This window comes from Salmo salar, chromosome ssa28 (assembly GCF_905237065.1).
Source record: "Salmo salar chromosome ssa28, Ssal_v3.1, whole genome shotgun sequence".
In the NCBI taxonomy this organism is placed as follows: Eukaryota; Metazoa; Chordata; class Actinopteri; order Salmoniformes; family Salmonidae; genus Salmo; species Salmo salar.
This window is the reverse complement of record NC_059469.1, coordinates 21231664-21249049: the sequence shown is the minus strand read 5'-3', so window position 1 is coordinate 21249049 and position 17386 is coordinate 21231664. Positions and strand designations below refer to the sequence as shown.

At 47.0% G+C, this 17386-nt stretch overlaps 1 protein-coding gene across 1 annotated transcript in view; it reads left to right on the top strand.

The window, feature by feature from the left end:
• Positions 1 to 17386, top strand: part of lrpprc (leucine-rich pentatricopeptide repeat containing) — an 82891-nt gene that overhangs the window by 24538 nt on the left and 40967 nt on the right. The window contains exons 17-23 of the mRNA XM_014179970.2: positions 1269 to 1375; positions 1603 to 1680; positions 1773 to 1832; positions 1917 to 2030; positions 2244 to 2374; positions 2824 to 2909; positions 11345 to 11552. Coding sequence (XP_014035445.1) covers positions 1269 to 1375; positions 1603 to 1680; positions 1773 to 1832; positions 1917 to 2030; positions 2244 to 2374; positions 2824 to 2909; positions 11345 to 11552 — 784 coding nt within the window. The remainder of the gene's footprint in view (positions 1 to 1268; positions 1376 to 1602; positions 1681 to 1772; positions 1833 to 1916; positions 2031 to 2243; positions 2375 to 2823; positions 2910 to 11344; positions 11553 to 17386) is intronic.

Sequence of the window (17386 nt, the reverse complement as noted above, 5' to 3'; positions counted from 1 at the left end):
CCATCCTTCGTATCCTCTCTCAGCCATTAAAATCTCTATTGGCCTCATGGTGGAAAGTGGTGGTTTCCTTCCTCTCAGGCATCCTTCCTAACTCAGTTGCTGGTTACTTTGTAGTGACTGGGTGTATTGATGCACCATCCAAAGTGTAATTGATAACTTCACCATGTTCAAAGGGATATTCAATGTCTGCTTTTTTATTTTGACCCATCTACCAATCGGTGCGCTTCTTTGCGAGACATTGGAAAACCTCCCTGGTCGTTGTGGTTGAATCTGTGCTTGAAATTCACTACTCGACTTAGGAACCTTACATATAATTGAATGTGTGGGGTAGAGATGGAGTACTCATAAAAAAATGTCAACCACTATTATTGCAAACAGTGAGTACATGCAACTTATTATGGGAATTGTTAAGCAAATGTTTACTCCCGAATCTATTTAGGCTTGCTTTAACAAAGGTGTTGAAGGTTATTGACTAAAGACATTTCTGCTTTAAATTTTTCATTCATTTGTAAACATTTCTAAAACAAAATTCCACTTTGACATTGTGGGGTGTTGTGTGTAGATCAGTGGCACATCTCAATTGAATCCTTTTTAAATTCAGGCTGTAACAAAACAAAAAGGGGTTGTGGGTCAAGGGGTATAAATACTTTCTGAAGGCTCTGTATCTGTGTCTCTGTCTATGCGTTCACTGTGTATATATCTGCAGTCTCCGTTGCAGGAGTCTGCTGATGCGCTCACCCTGCGTTATGAAGACTGTTTGCACGTTCATGTCCTGCCCTAGATATAGGGTGGGTGTGAGACCTGGCCAGAGGGACAGCCTGTCTGTCAGGGAAATGGGCCCAGGCTGCTGACACAGCGCTGAACAAACAGCCTGCGTCTAGTTTGTCAGGAATGTGTGTCTTTCAGTGTGTGTGGCGCGGCTGTGTCTCTCCGTGTCAGTGTGTGTGTGTGGTCTGACCGGGCTGCAGTGCTGGTGGGAGAGATGGAGACAGTTATCCGTGTCACTTCCCGTTGTGTCCTCCGCACGGCCGCCCCAGAGTGCGAGGCTGTCACCCACTGCCACCCGCCCGACACGCATTACTGTTCGCTTCACTCAAAGAATACCGTCAGCACTACTCTCTCTCACACACACACACACACACACACACACACACACACACACACACACACACACACAGCCATTATCCTGGGACCACGTTCTATGTCCTTGTATCCATCTGTGTGTGTGTGCGCACGTATAACATCACTCCTCTCTTCCATCTCTACAGAGGCTGTGTCCTACTTTCTCTATAACCTGATGGACAGCATGACTGAGGCAGAGGTGCAGGCTCAGGAGGACAAGCTCAGGCAGTACTTCAACCAGCTGAAGAGCATGGTACACACACACAGATATTAGACTCATCCCATTCATAAATACAACCCCTCTGACAGGCTTACACACATTGATCTCAGATTAAGAGTTGTCTATGTGGATAATAAGATTCAGATTACCCACGTCCCAAATCTCACATTTCAGATTAGCAATCTGCCCCCTCCTAAAATGGACAACCCCAGGTGAAAGAGAATGAATTTTAATCCTGTTCTCCCGTGTTTGACCTGCAGGGTATCATCATCCCAGGGAACATCTACAGAGGGATCAGAAACCTGCTAGACTCCTATCACGTGCCTGAGCTCATCAAGGTATCTGTCCTAAATCACTGACTCACAGCTACTGTATTCTTAATGATGCAGTTTTGGTTTCTTTCTTATGTGGTTCTTTTGGTTTCTTTTAGGATGTCATCGCCCTGGTGGACAGCAAAGAACCTCTGAACCTCTCAGACAACAGAGTCGTTGTGAGTGTATTCATTGGGTTTTAGAGATATAGGTGATGGTCATTTAGGGAGAGTGCGTGTAGCGTTTTCCTGTCTACCTTTCAGAGTCTGGATGGCAAGGTGTTGGCGCTGGAGAGCAGGCTGGCTGAGCTGAAGGCTGACAGTAAACCAGTAGGAGCTACCCTGAAACAACTCATCCTCACTCTGTGTGCCGAGGAGGTACAGTCTCAGCACACATGCCCTCTCTCTTTTGGGTAATGTTTGTTAAGCTTAAACCTGGTTTAGTTCCAGAGTGATAGTCTGCTGCCGACAGTAAGAGACAATTAAATGAGGGTTGTTAATGCCCTACTGGGCCGGCTGACTATTGCGGTTCTTAGGATTAAGCATTTGAGATGAAGGTTGATTTTTAAAAACGTCTTGTCTTTCTGACAGAAACTGGACAGGGCTCTGGAGCTGAAGAGACAACACGAGGCAGACATGGTTGCCGGGAGCTACGCCACCCTCATCCACCTCTGCTGTCGCCATGACAATGTGGAAGAGGCGCTGAACTTGAAAAGAGAGCTGTAAGTGGATTGGGAAACACACACACACATTCCCCTATACTCGGTCCAGCTAAGCATTAAAGTTTAACCTGAGCTGGATTAGGAGAGACGTTAATGCACTGGCCGGGCCAGAGCAGTGGACAGGGGTGTTCTGATGAATCCGGTGCATACGTACACCCATCTCTTCTCCTCACCCCACACCCTGCATCCGTAACCTTTCTGAAACAGAAAGGCCTCGGTGCTGCACTCACCTTCAGCTCCAATCTCTGTCTCCCTTTCCCATGCACTGCTTCATCAAAGTGGGAGGGGGGGTAGAGGAATCTGAATTGTTGGGAGATGGGAGTTGCAATTGTGACATGAACTGCATCAGCCACGTTCGAGATCTTTTACACACAAATGACATTTAAAAAATAAAAAAAAGTATATTTCTCTAATCTATGGTCTAACTCTCTCAACCCCCCCATGTCTAGGAGCCGTAAGGATTCCTCAGTGTCTCTGGATTCCAGCAAGTACGTGGCTCTGGTCAAGGTCCTGACCAAGCAGGGCAGACTGGAAGGTGAGTGGGCAATAGACACTGTCAGGGCAACGTAATCGAGGGAAGTTGCATTCTGTTAAAGAAAAGCTTTCAGGGTTCCTTGTCCAGACTGCTGAGAAACCTTGCCTGAAAAGTCACCATGCTTGAGACCTGAAGACTTCCGTTAGCTCCCCGAGCTAATGCTTTGGCTTTAGCTCAGCAGGCTAACACTAGATTTGTTCCCGGTCAGTCATATTTTCGGGATAAATGTGTGGTTTGGTTAAGCCTGTACATCTACAGTTGAAGTCAAAAGTTTACATACACCTTAGCCAAATACAGTTTAGTTTTTCACAATTCCTGACATTTAATCCTAGTAAAAAATTCCCTGTCTTAGGTCAGTTAGGATCACCACTTTATTTTAAGAATGTGACATGTCAGAATAATAGTAGAGAGAGTGATTTATTTCAGCTTTTATTTCTTTTATCACATTCCCAGTGGGTCAGAAGTTTACACACTCAATTAGTATTTGGTTGCATTGCCTTTAAATTGTGTAACTTGGGTTAAATGTTTTGGCTAGCCTTCCACAAGCTTCCCACAATAAGTTGGGTGAATTTTGGCCCATTCCTTCTGACAGAGCTGGTGTAACTGAGTCAGGGTTGTAGGCCTCCTTGCTCGCAAACGCTTTTTCAGTTCTACCCACACATTTTCTATGGGACTGAGGTCAGGGCTTTGTGATGGCCACTCAAATACCTTGACTTTGTCGTCCTTAAACTGTTTTGCCAGACCTTTGGAAGTATGCTTGTGGTTATTGTCCATTTGGAAGATCCATTTGCGACCAAGCTCTAACTTCCTGACTGATGTTTTGAGATGTTGCTTCAAAATATCCACATAATTTTCCTACCTCATGATGCCATCTATTTTGTGAAGTGCACTAGTTCTTCCTGCAGCAAAGCACCCCCACAACATGATGCTGCCAACCCCGTGTTTCACGGTTGGGATGGTGTTCTTCGGCTTGCAAGCGTCCCCCTTTTTCCTCCAAACATAACGATGGTCATTATGGCCAAACAGTTCTATTTTTGTTTCATCAGACCAGAGGACATTTCTCCAAAAAGTACGATCTTTGTCCCCATGTACAGTTGCAAGCCGTAGTCTGGCTTTTTTATGGCGGTTTTGGAGCAGTGGCTTCTTCCTTGCTGAGCGGCCTTTCAGGTTATGTCGATATAGGACTCGTTTTACTGTTGATATAGATACTTTTATACCTGTTTCCTCCAGCATCTCCACAAGGTCCTTTGCTGTTGTTCTGGGATTGATTTTCACTTTTCGCACCAAAGTACGTTGATCTCTAAGAGACAGAACGAATCTCCTTCCTGAGCGGTATGACGGCTGCTGGGTCCCATGGTGTTTATACTTGCGTACTATTGTTGGTACAGATGAACGTGGTACCTTCAGGCATTTGGGAATTGCTGCCAAGGATGAACCAGACTTGTAGAGGTCTACAATGCTTTTTTATGAGGTTTTGGCGGATTTCTTTTGATTTCCCATGATGTCAAGCAAAGAGGCACTGAGTTTGAAGGTACGCCTTGAAATACATCCACAGGTACACCTCCAATTGACTCAAAGGATGTCAATTATCAGAAGCTTCTAAAGCCATGACATCATTTTCTGGAATTTTGGTGTATATAAACTTCTGACTCACTGGAATTGTGATACAGTGAATTATAAGTGAAATAATCTGTCTGTAAACAATTGTTAGAAAAATTACTTGTCATGCAAAACTATAGTTTGTTAACAAGAAATTTGTGGAGTGGTTGAAAAACGAGTTTTAATGACTCCAACCTAAGTGTATGTAAACTTCTGACTTCAACTGTACATCTTTCTTTACAAGATGCCTATATCCATAAGCCATATGAAAGAACATCAAAGTTCAACTCCTGAGTGAAGGAAGTGTTTGATGCAGTTAAATGTCTGCTGAAGGAGTAATTATTTTCTCAGAGAGCAGGCTGTATGCATGTGGCGAGGAGCAGGCAGCAGCCGCCTTTTTCTCACTCTCAGGACGCCCACATTAACCAGCCATTATCTGAATGCCACGGTGGGTTTCTGCCTGCCCATGTAAGACCCAATTACAATAAAAGTGTTTCTTCTTTGCTTTGTGCACACAGTGACAGCGTAAATGTGTGCCCCGTCTCTCTCACGCTACCTCTCTCTCTTTCCTTCAAGATGCGTGTCACTCTCACCCCCCCCCCTTCTGTCCGCCTTGTCTCCCCCCGTCACAGAGAGAGAGAGCGAGAGAAAATTACAGGACTCGCGCTACTTTAACAGAATTACAGAAATCCGTCCTGATACTAATGGCATATCATGTCCGGGAAAGTGCTTGAACATTTCACACACACAAATTTGCATGTGAATTCAAGCAGAGGTGCTGTGAAGGGAGGGAGGGAGGTGGGGGGGGGTTAGCTGGCCATTAGCCCCAGTGAGTGCGGCGGCGGCTTGTCATCCACATTAGCACACCTCGCTGCCCCGGTCTACCGGGCCGCGCTACAGACAGCCAGGCCCGCACTGAAGATCATGACTTGTGGCAGGACCGCTCACTGGCTCCCCGCTTTTAATGGCTTTGTTGTTTTCCTTACTTCCTTCCTTTACCTCCACCTTCACCTCTCCACCTTTCCCTTCATCCCCCTGCATAGGGATAGCTAAAGCCTCTGTGGGGTCCTCCGGTAAACACAGCCCTGGGTGTGCAGGGGCCTAGTGGAACGCAAGGCAGGGAAATTAGAGGGATTAATGGCCTGTGTGATATTTGTTTACCTGGCCGTGGCAGTATGTGGCTGGATGAGTTTCAGATCCCTGGCTGGCTGGCTTGGCTGATATACATACCACTCCGTCTGCTTGGACGCCTAGCCTCCATTTGGTCATGTTAGCGCCGAGCCACTGGTCGTGGTGATTAGTGGTGCCGTCAGGAAGGAGAGAAGAAGAGATGAGCTGTCTCTTCTCTGATGGGTGCTCATTCCCTCGCAGGCTAGCTAACATGTTCCTTCCCCCAGTACGACTCTGCTGGTGTGTGTAACGTGCTGATGGGCAGTCGGGAGTGGGTAACTTTTCCCCCCCCCTAACCCCCCCCACTCTCGTTAACTTGGGTTTGATCCTAATGTCAGATTTCCCCCACCAAAAACTCTGATATTTCCATCAACTACAACATTTTCCGCCAACATAGAACTGCCAAAGGGGGCAGAGTCGCAATCTACTGCAGAGATAGCCTGCAGAGTTCTGTCATGCTATCCAGGTCTGTGCCCAAACAGTTCAAGCTTCTACTATTTAAAAAGCCACCTTTCCAGAAATAAGTCTCACTGTTGCCGCTTGTTATAGACCCCCCTCAGCCTCCAGCTGTGCCCTGGAATCCATATGTGATTTTATTGCCCCCCTTCAATCTTCAGAATTTGTACTGTTAGATGACCTAAACTGGGATATGCTTAACACCCCGGCCGTTCTAAGCTAGATGCCCTCAAACTCACACAAATTATCAAGGAACCAACCAGGTACAACCCTAAATCCGTGAACACGGGCACCCTCATAGATATCATCCTGACCAACCTGCCCTCTAAATACACCTCTGTTGTCATCAACCAGGATCTCAGCGATCACTGCCTCATTGCCTGGGTCTTAATGGGTCCGCCGTCAAATGACCACCCCTCATCACTGTCACACGCTCCCTAAAACACTTCAGCGAACAGGCCTTTTCTAATCGACCTGGCCCGGGTATCCTGGAAGGATATTGACCTCATCCCCGTCAGTAGAGGATGCCTGGTTATTCTTTAAAAGTGCTTTCCTCACCATCTTAAATAAGGATGCCCGTTCAACAAATTTAGAACTTAAAAACAGATATAGCCCTTGGTTTACTCCAGAATTGACTGCCCTTGACCAGCACAAAAACATCCTGTGGCGTACTGCATTAGCATCGAATAGCCCCTGCGATATGCAACTTTTCAGGGAAGTTAGGAACCAATATACACAGTCAGTTAGGAAAGCAAAGGCTAGCTTTTTCCAAACAGAAATTTGCATCGTGTAGCACAAATTCCAAAAAGTTTTGTGACACTGTAAAGTCCATGGAGAATAAGAGTACCTCCTCCCAGCTGCCCACTGCACTGAGGCTAGGAAACACTGTCACCACCGATAAATCCATGATAATCGAGAATTTCAATTAGCATTTTTCTACGGCTGGCCATGCTTTCCACCTGGCTACCCCTACCCCGGCCAACAGCTCTGCACCCTCCTGCAGCAACTTTCCCAAGTCCCTCCCCTGCTTCTCCTTCACCCAAATCCAGACAGCTGAGGTTCTGAAAGAGCTGCAAAATCTGGACCCCTACAAATCAGCTGGGCTAGACAATCTGGAACCTCTTTCTAAAATTATCCGCCGCAATTGTTGCAACCCCTATTACTAGCCTATTCATCCTCTCTTTCGTATCGTCTGAGTTACCTAAAGATTGGAAAGCTGCTGCAGTCATCCGCCTCTTCAAAGGGGGAGAAACTCTAGACCCAAACTGTTATAGACCTATATTCATCCTGCCCTGACTTTCTAAAGTCTTCCAAAGCCAAGTTAACAAACAGATCACCTGGTTCACCAACTACTTCTCAGATAGAGTTCAGTGTGTCAAATCGGAGGGCCTGTTGTCCGGACCTCTGGCAGTGTCTATGGGGTTGCCGCAAGGTTCAATTCTCGGGCCGACTCTTTTCTCTGTATATATAAATGATGTCGCTCTTGCTGCTGGTGAGTCTCTGATCCACCTCTACGCAGACGACACAATTCTGTATACTTCTGGCCCTTCTTTGGACACTGTGTCTTAACAAACCTCCAGACGAGCTTCAATGCCATACAACACTCCTTCCGTGGCCTCCAACTGCTCTTAAATGCAAGTAAAACTAAATGCATGCTCTTCAACTGATCGCTGCCCACACCCGCCCGCCAGACTAGCATCACTACTCTGGACGGTTCTGACTTAGAATATGTGGACAAATACCTAGGTGTCTGGTTAGACTGTAAACTCTCCTGCCTGACTCACATTAAGCATCTCCAATACAAAATTAAATCTAGAATCGTCTTCCTATTTCGCAACAAAGCCTCCTTCACTCATGCTGCTAAACATACCCTCGTAAAACTGACTATCCTACCGATCCTTGACTTTGACTTCCAACACTCTACTCCGCAAATTGGATGTAGTCTATCACAGTGCCATCTGTTTTGTCACCAAAGCCCCATATACTACCCACCACTGCGTCCTGTATGCTCTTGTAGGCTGGCCCTCGCTTCATATTCGTCGCCAAACCCACTGGCTCCAGGTCATCTATAAGTCAAATCAAATCAAATTTATTTATATAGCCCTTCGTACATCAGCTGATATCTCAAAGTGCTGTACAGAAACCCAGCCTAAAACCCCAAACAGCAAGCAAAGCATGTGAAAGAAGCACGGTGGCTAGGAAAAACTCCCTAGGAAAAACTCCCTAGAAAGGCCAAAAACCTAGGAAGAAACCTAGAGAGGAACCAGGCTATGAGGGGTGACCAGTCCTCTTCTGGCTGTGCAGGGTGGATATTATAACAGAACATGGTCAAGATGTTAAAATGTTCATAAATGACCAGCATGGTCAAATAATAATAATCATAGTAGTTGTCGAGGGTGCAACAAGCACGTCCGGTGAACAGGTCAGGGTTCCATAGCCGCAGGCAGAACAGTTGAAACTGGAGCAGCAGCACGGCCAGGTGGACTGGGGACAGCAAGGAGTCATCATACCAGGTAGTCCTGAGGCATGGTCCTAGGGCTCAGGTCCTCCGAGAGAAAGACAGAAAGAGAGAATTAGAGAGAGCATATTTAAATTCACACAGGACACTGGATAAGACAAGAGAAATACTCCAGATGTAACAGACTGACCCTAGCCCCCCGACACAAACTACTGCAGCATAAATACTGGAGGCTGAGACAGGAGGGATCAAAGTCTTTGCTAGGTAAAGCCCCGCCTTATCTCAGCTCACTTAGTCACCATAGCAACACCCACCCGTAGCACGCACTCCAGCAGGTATATTTCACTGGTCATCCCCAAAGCCAAATCCTCCTTTGGCTGCCTTTCCTTCCAGTTCTCTGCTGCCAATGACTGGAATGAATTGCAAAAATCACTGACGCTGGAGACTTATATCTCCCTCACTTTAAGCATCAGCTATCTGAGCAGCTTACCGATCACTGCACCTGTACAGAGCCCATCTGTAAATAGCCCATCCAACTACCTCATCCCCATATTGTTATTTATTTTTGCTCTTTTGCACCCCAGTATCTCTACTTGCACATCTATCGCTCCAGTGTTAATGCTAAATTATAATTATTTTGCCACTGGGGCCTATTTATTGCCTTACCTCTCTCATCTTACTACATTGGAACACTATATATACATTTTTCTTTTGTGTTATTGACTGTACGTTTGTTTATCCCATGTGTAACTCTGTTGTTTTTGTCGCACTGCTTTGCTTTATCGTGGCCAGGTTGCAGTTGTAAATTAGAACTTGTTCTCAACTGTCATACCTGGTGAGAAAAAAAATATATATCCCTGGCCCAGTGAGTTCACACCTACAGCTAAGGAATTCAACTCTCGCCCCTTAGTCCAGTTCTCAAGGGCTGCAGTGTTTGCTGGTGTCCTACCCCATGATACTTGGTACTTGATTTATCAATCGATTTCATAGAACCACAGAGCTGGTTTTCCATGTTTTTTTCGTCAGTTGTCTGCAGGTTGTCTGCAGGTTTTCATCCAATACCATTCAATCACAATGAGGCCATAGCCTGCAGGTAGAAATCCCAACCATTCTGGGGAACAGCATCCAAGGCTTTCTTTGTCATTAGTCAAGGCTTTGATTCCTCTCCACAGTATCATCCTATAGAGAAATATATTCAGAGATCCAGTGAAGGGGATGTCCACAGGTACATGTAGGGTCATCCCAACCCCAGAGGGACATGACCCAACTGGGCCCTGTTCAGATCCATATCCACCCCATCCTGACGCCCCGGGGAGAGAACAGAATGAGCCCCAGACACAAAACAAAAGCTGCCTCTTAGAAACCCAATGTGACCCACATGAACCCCCACCCCTCTTCCCCTTTCCAATTTCCCTTTTTGCTTCATTAAATCTGTGACAGTCACAGACTGTGCTTCATTTGCATAACAACTCGTGAAAATGAGGGGGGAGGGAGAGATTGAGAGGCAGACTGGAATTTGGATGCCAAAGCACACACCAGTGTGTGTGTGTGTGTGTGTGTGTGGTGTGTGTGTGTGCTGTCGTGTCACTGGAGTGTTCATCCCTGAGAGAACACTCTGGTTGAAGAGGTATAATAGCTAGCCAGAGAAGTAGACTGCCAGAACTGGAGGGATGGTGGCATCCAACTGCACTCACCTGTAGTGGTCAACACAGGGTCCTTTCTGTTCTGGCTGTTATTGAGTCTGCTAGCCACAGCACTCACACTGTGAGTAGCAATTGGGGTTTGAGCCCAAATGAGGCCAGAACTCACATATGCGTGGTAGTTGAGGGCCAAAGCCAATAATAGTTAGTTTGTTTGTGTGTGTGTGTTTACATGGGGTGTGTACTGACGAGCTAGATGTTTTCTTTCTCTGACCAGGCTGTGATGATTAGTATCACCGGTGTAAACAGACCCTATCGGTATCAGCCCATTAGCACGCCTCTAAACACAGTGTAAACACATCTTAATTGTCTGGCCCTGCCACAGAGCAGCTGACTGCTGCCGGGGGAGAGAGACGAGAAGAGGAGAGTGTTCACTCCGCACGGCCCAGTCAGCCAGATGGGTGCCCAGCCTGCTGAAAAGCCTCCATTATTACCTCTGTAGGACCCGGGGCCAGGGCACGCCGGGCACTCGCCGCACACCTATAATTTAGCCCCATCGCTTTCGGCACAGGGACGGGAAAAAGCGGCCCGGTAATTGTAGTCTCGTTTAGAAATGCAAGTAGCAATTAGCAGGAAATTGGCATTATACGGGCCGATTTGCATTCCTGCTGGGTGTAAAACGCTGTTTTAATAGCGGTTTGTTTTCCCCACATGGAATTATCTAAGGGGCCTTTTATCACCTTCTCCCCATCTCGCTCTCATTCTCTCTCTCACATTGTCTCCTCCTTCCCTCCCTCTTTCATTTGGAGTCTTCCCATCAAGTGAGATTGAGCGCTGACTACTTATTTTAACCACCCCATTGTAGTTCCTGGCCCCCTAAGTCTCTCTAGGACAAGGCAGTTAAGCCACAAGTAACTGACTGTAATACTAGATGACATTTATTGAGTAATTGTGTCAGATGTTGACATTCGCTTGTAGTTTTATCAACATGCATTTGGCCAGCTCCCATGTTGACTTTATCTCTCCCCGCCCCTCTCTCTCTTCTCCCTCCCTCCCTCCCTCCATCCATCTCCCCCCTCTCTCTCTTCTCCATCTCTCCCCCCCAATCACAGAGGCGGTGGACATGCTGAAGGAAATGAAGGAGAAGGAGGTGGCTGTGAGGGACACCACAGTTACCCTGCTCTTCCACGTCCTCAATGCTGCGGCCATGAAGGGGGACGTGGCAGCTGTCCGCAGGCTCCAAGACACCATCTTCACCCTGGGCCTGGCCACGCCCACCGCCAACCTCTGCTCCCCCCTGGTCTCAGCCCACCTGGAGACGTGAGTAGTACTTCCTCCTTCAGTCCTAACAGCTGTCAGGTACTCTATAGGACTTGTGGGCTAGACTCCTGTGTCCAGACTGCATACTAGCATCAGACCTGTGTTCAAATACATGTATTTAATTATTTCTTATTTAAATATTAACTTATAGCGTATTTTCAAATAATGTGGCCATTTTGAAATGTCCTTAAAACTTGAATTAATAACCCTGACATTTATTTGTTTAAATCACTGAATACAACAGGCGCTTATTAGAGACAGGCTTCTATTTGAGCCAGGTGTCTTTTTCCATAATGCACACAGCTTTGGCTCATTTGCATAGTTACTTGTTTATTTTCAGCTTTCACTTCCAGCATTTTAATGAATTTCTTCATTTCATGCAATGTGTTATTATTTACACATTGTCAAATTTATTTTTGTCTTAGTACGTCTCTAAAAATATATATATATATATATATATATATATATATATATATATATATATATATATATATATATATATATATATATATATATACGGAACCAGTCAAAAGTTTGGACACCAACTCATTCCAGGGTTTAGTGAAGACATCAGAACTATGAAATAACACATGGAATCATGTAGTGACCAAAAAAGTGTTAAAATATAATTTGATTTATATTTGAGTTTCTTCAAAGTAGCCACCCTTTTGCCTTACATTTACGTCATTTAGCAGACGCTCTTATCCAGAGCGACTTACATATTGGTGCATTCACCTTATGATATCCAGTGGAACAACCACTTTACAATAGTACATCTACAGTGGGGGAAAAAAGTATTTGATCCCCTGCTGATTTTGTATGTTTGCCCACTTACAAAGAAATGATCAGTCTATAATTTTAATGTTAGGTTTATTTGAACAGTGAGAGACAGAATAACAACAAAAATATCCAGAAAAACGCATGTCAAAAATATTATAAATTGATTTGCATTTTAATGAGGGAAATAAGTATTTGACCCCCTCTCAATCAGAAAGATTTCTGGCTCCCAGGTGTCTTTTATACAGGTAACGAGCTGAGATTAGGAGCACACTCTTAAAGGGAGTGCTCCTAACCGCAGCTTGTTACCTGTAAAAAAGACACCTGTCCACAGAAGCAATCAATCAATCCGATTCCAAACTCTCCACCATGGCCAAGACCAAAGAGCTCTCCAAGGATGTTAGGGACAAGATTGTAGACCTACACAAGGCTGGAATGGGCTACAAGACCATCGCCAAGCAGCTTGGTGAGAAGGTGACAACATTTGGTGCGATTATTTGCAAATGGAAGAAACGCAAAAGAACTGTCAATATCCCTCGGCCTGGGACTCAATGCAAGATCTCACCTCGTGGAGTTGCAATGATCATGAGAACGGTGAGGAATCAGCCCAGAACTACACGGGAGGATCTTGTCAATGATCTCAAGGCAGCTGGGACCATAGTCACCAAGAAAACAATTGGTAACACACTACGCCGTGAAGGACTGAAATCCTGCAGCGCCCGCAAGGTCCCCCTGCTGAAGAATACATATACATGCCCGTCTGAAGTTTGCCAATGAACATCTGAATGACTCAGAGGACAACTGGTGAAAGTGTTGTGGTCAGATGAGACCAAAATGGAGCTCTTTGGCATCAACTCAACTCGCTGTGTTTGGAGGAGGAGGAATGCTGCCTCCTATGACCCCAAGAACACCATCTCCACCGTCAAACATGGAGGTGGAAACATTATGCTTTGGGGACAGGACAACTTCACCGCATCATTTGACGGGGCCATGTACTGTCAAATCTTGGGTGAGAACCTCCTTCCCTCAGCCAGGGCATTGAAAATGGATCGTGGATGGGTATTCCAGCATGACAATGACCCAAAACACACGGCCAAGGCAACAAAGAAGTAGCTCAAGAAGAAGCACATTAAGGTCCTGGAGTGGCCTAGCCAGTCTCCAGACCTTAATCCTATAGAAAATCTGTGGAGGGAGCTGAAGGTTCGAGTTGCCAAATGTCAGCCTCGAAACCTTAATGACTTGGCGAAGATCTGCAAAGAGGAGTGGGACAAAATCCCTCCTGAGATGTGTGCAAACCTGGTGGTCAACTACAAGAAACGTCTGACCTCTGTGATTGCCAACAAGGGTTTTGCCACCAAGTACTAAGTCATGTTTTGCAGAGGGGTCAAATACTTATTTCCCTCATTAAAATGCTAATCATTTTATAACATTTTTGACATGCGTTTTTCTGGATTTTGTTGTTATTCTCTCTCTCACTGTTCATATAAACCTACCATTAAAATGATAGACTGATCATTTCTTTGTAAGTGGGCAAACGTACAAAATCAGCAGGGGATCAAATACTTTTCCCCCCCACTGTATATCTTTTTTTTGGGGGGGGGGGGGTTTAGAAGGATTACTTTATCCTATCCCAGGTATTCCTTAAAGAGGTGGGGTTTCAGGTGTCTCCGGAAAGTGGAGATTGACTCCGCTGTCCTGGCGTCGTAAGGGAGCTTGTTCCACCATTGGGGTGCCAGAGCAGCGAACAGTTTTGACTGGGCTGAGCGGGAATTGTGCTTCCGCAGAGGTAGGGAGGCGAGCAGGCCAGAGGTGGATGAACGCAGTGCCCTTCTTTGGGTGTAGGGACTGATCAGAGTCTGAAGGTACGGAGGTGCCGTTCCCCTCACAGCTCCGTAGGCAAGCACCATGGTCTTGTAGCAGATGCGAGCTTCAACTGGAAGCCAGTGGAGTGTGCGGAGGAGCGTGGTGACGTGAGAGAACTTGGGAAGGTTGAACACCAGACGGGCTGCGGCGTTCTGGATGAGTTGTAGGGGTTTAATGGCACAGGCAGGGAGCCCTGCCAACAGCGAGTTGCAGTAATCCAGACGGGAGATGACAAGTGCCTGGATTAGGACCTGTGCCGCTTCCTGTGTAAGGCAGGGTCATACTCTGCGAATGTTGTAGAGCATGAACCTACAGGATCGGGTCACCGCCTTGATGTTAGCGGAGAACGACAGGGTCTTGTCCAGGGTCACGCCAAGGCTCTTAGCACTCTGGGAGGAGGACACAATGGAGTTGTCAACCGTGATGGCGAGATCATGGAACGGGCAGTCCTTCCCCGGGAGGAAGAGCAGCTCTGTCTTGCCGAGGTTCAGCTTGAGGTGGTGATATGTCTGCCAGAGATGCGATTAGCCACCTGGTTATCAGAAGGGGGAAAGGAGAAGATTAATTGTGTGTCGTCTGCGTAGCAATGATAGGAGAGACCATGTGAGGATATGACAGAGCCAAGTGACTTGGTGTATAGCGAGAATAGGAGAGGGCCTAGAACTGAGCCCTGGGGGACACCAGTGGTGAGAGCACGTGGTGCGGAGACAGATTCTCGCCACCCCACCTGGTATTAGCGACCTGTCAGGTAGGACGCAATCCAAGAGTGAGCCGCGCCGGAGATGCCCAACTCAGAGAGGGTCGAGAGGAGGATCTGATGGTTCACAGTATCAAAGGCAGCAGATGGGTCTAGAAGGATGAGAGCAGAGGAGAGAGAGTTAGCTTTAGCAGTGTGGAGAGCCTCCGTGACACAGAGAAGAGCAGTCTCAGTTGAATGACCAGTCTTGAAACCGGACTGATTTGGATCAAGAAGGTCATTCTGAGAGAGATAGCAAGAGAGCTGGCCAAGGACGGCATGCTGAAGAGTTTTGGAGAGAAAAGAAAGAAGGGATACTGGTCTGTAGTTGTTGACATCGGAGGGATCGAGTGTAGGTTTTTTGAGAAGGGGTGCAACTCTCGCTCTCTTGAAGACTGAAGGGACGTAGCCAGCGATCAAGGATGAGTTGATGAGCGAGGTGAGGTAAGGGAGAAGGTCTCCGGAAATGGTCTTGAGAAGAGAGGAGGGGATAGTGTCAAGCGGGCAGGTTGTTGGGCGACCGGCCGTCACAAGTCGCAAGATTTCATCTGGAGAGAGAGGGGAGAAAGAGGTCAAAGCGTAGGGTAATGTGAGCAGGACCAGCGGTGTCGTTTGACTTAACAAACGAGGATCGGATGTCGTCAACCTTCTTTTCAAAATGGTTGACGAAGTCATCCGCAGAGTGGGAGGAGGAGGGGGAGGAGGATTCAGGAGGGAGGAGAAGGTGGCAAAGAGCTTCCTAGGGTTAGATGCAGATGCTTGGAATTTAGAGTGGTAGAAAGTGGCTTTAGCAGCAGAAACGGAGGAAGAAAATGTGGAGAGGAGGGAGTGAAAAGATGCCAGGTCCGCAGGGAGGCTAGTTTTCCTCCATTTCCGCTCGGCTGCGCGGAGCCCTGTTCTGTGAGCTCGCAATGAGTCGTCAAGCCACGGAGCAGGAGGGGAGCACCGGGCCGGCCTGGAGGATAGGGGACATGGAGAGTCAAAGGATGCAGAAAGGGAGGAGAGGAGGGTTGAGGAGGCAGAATCAGGAGATTGGTTGGAGAAGGTTTGAGCAGAGGGAAGAGATGATAGAATGGAAGAGGAGAGAGTAGCAGGAGAGAGAGAGCGAAGGTTGCGACGGCGCAATACCATCTGAGTAGGGGCAGAGTGAGTAGTGTTGGAGGAGAGCGAGAGGGAAAAGGATACAAGGTAGTGGTCGGAGACTTGGAGGGGAGTTTCAGTGAGATTAGTAGAACAGCATCTAGTGAAGATGAGGTCAAGCGTATTGCCTGCCTTGTGAGAAGGGGGGGACGGTGAGAGGGTGAGGTCAAAAGAGGAGAGGAGTAGAAAGGAGGCAGAGAGAAATGAGTCAAAGCTAGACATTGGAGGTTAAAGTCACTCAGAATTGTGAGGGGTGAGCCATCCTCAGGAAAGGAACTTATCAAGGCGTCAAGCTCATTGATGAACTCTCCAAGGGAACCTGGAGGGCGATAAATGATAAGGATGTTAAGCTTGAATGGGCTAGTGACTGTGACAGCATGGAATTCAAAGGAGGAGATAGACAGATGGGTCAGGGGAGAAAGAGAGAATGTCCACTTGGGAGAGATGAGGATTCCAGTGCCACCACCCCGCTGACCAGATGCTCTCGGGGTATGCGAGAACACGTGGTCAGACGAGGAGAGAGCAGTAGGAGTAGCAGTGTTTTCTGTGGTAATCCATGTTTCCGTCAGCGCCAAGAAGTCGAGGGACTGGAGGGTAGCATAGGCTGAGATGAACTCTGCCTTGTTGGCCGCAGACCGACAGTTCCAGAGGCTGCCGGAGACTTGGAACTCCACGTGGGTCGTGCGCGCTGGGACCACCAGGTTAGAGTGGCAGCGGCCATGCGGTGTGAAGCGTTTGTGTGGCCTGTGCAGAGAGGCGAGAACAGGGACAGACAGACACATAGTTGACAGGCTACAGGAGAGGCTACGCTAATGCAAAGGAGATTGGAATGAAAATGAACTAAACAACTGGGGAAGCGAGAGAGCAGGGCCTCCCTCACTAACCATTCACTGAAATACTTAACTTTTCCAACTTCCACTTTAGAAATTATAATTGATGTAAACTACAGTGGTTCAATGTTTCCAGGAATAGGCTCAAACTTAGTTTATTCAGCTAGATAACTTGGTACAGTATTCTTCCTGAAACCCACCCAGTGCACCGTATCCTATGACGCCGTAGCTAACTAGCATGCCTTGATGACAGCTTTGCACACTCTTGGCATTCTCTCAACTAGCTTCACCTGGAATTATTTTCCAACAGTCTTGAAGGAGTTCCCACATATGCTGAGCACTTGTTGGCTGCTTTTCCTTCACTCTGCACTCCAACTCATCCCAAACCATCTCAATTGGGTTGAGGTCGTGTGATTTGTGGAGGCCAGGTCATCTGATGCAGCACTCCATCACTCTCCTTCTTGGTCAAATAGCCCTTACACAGCTTG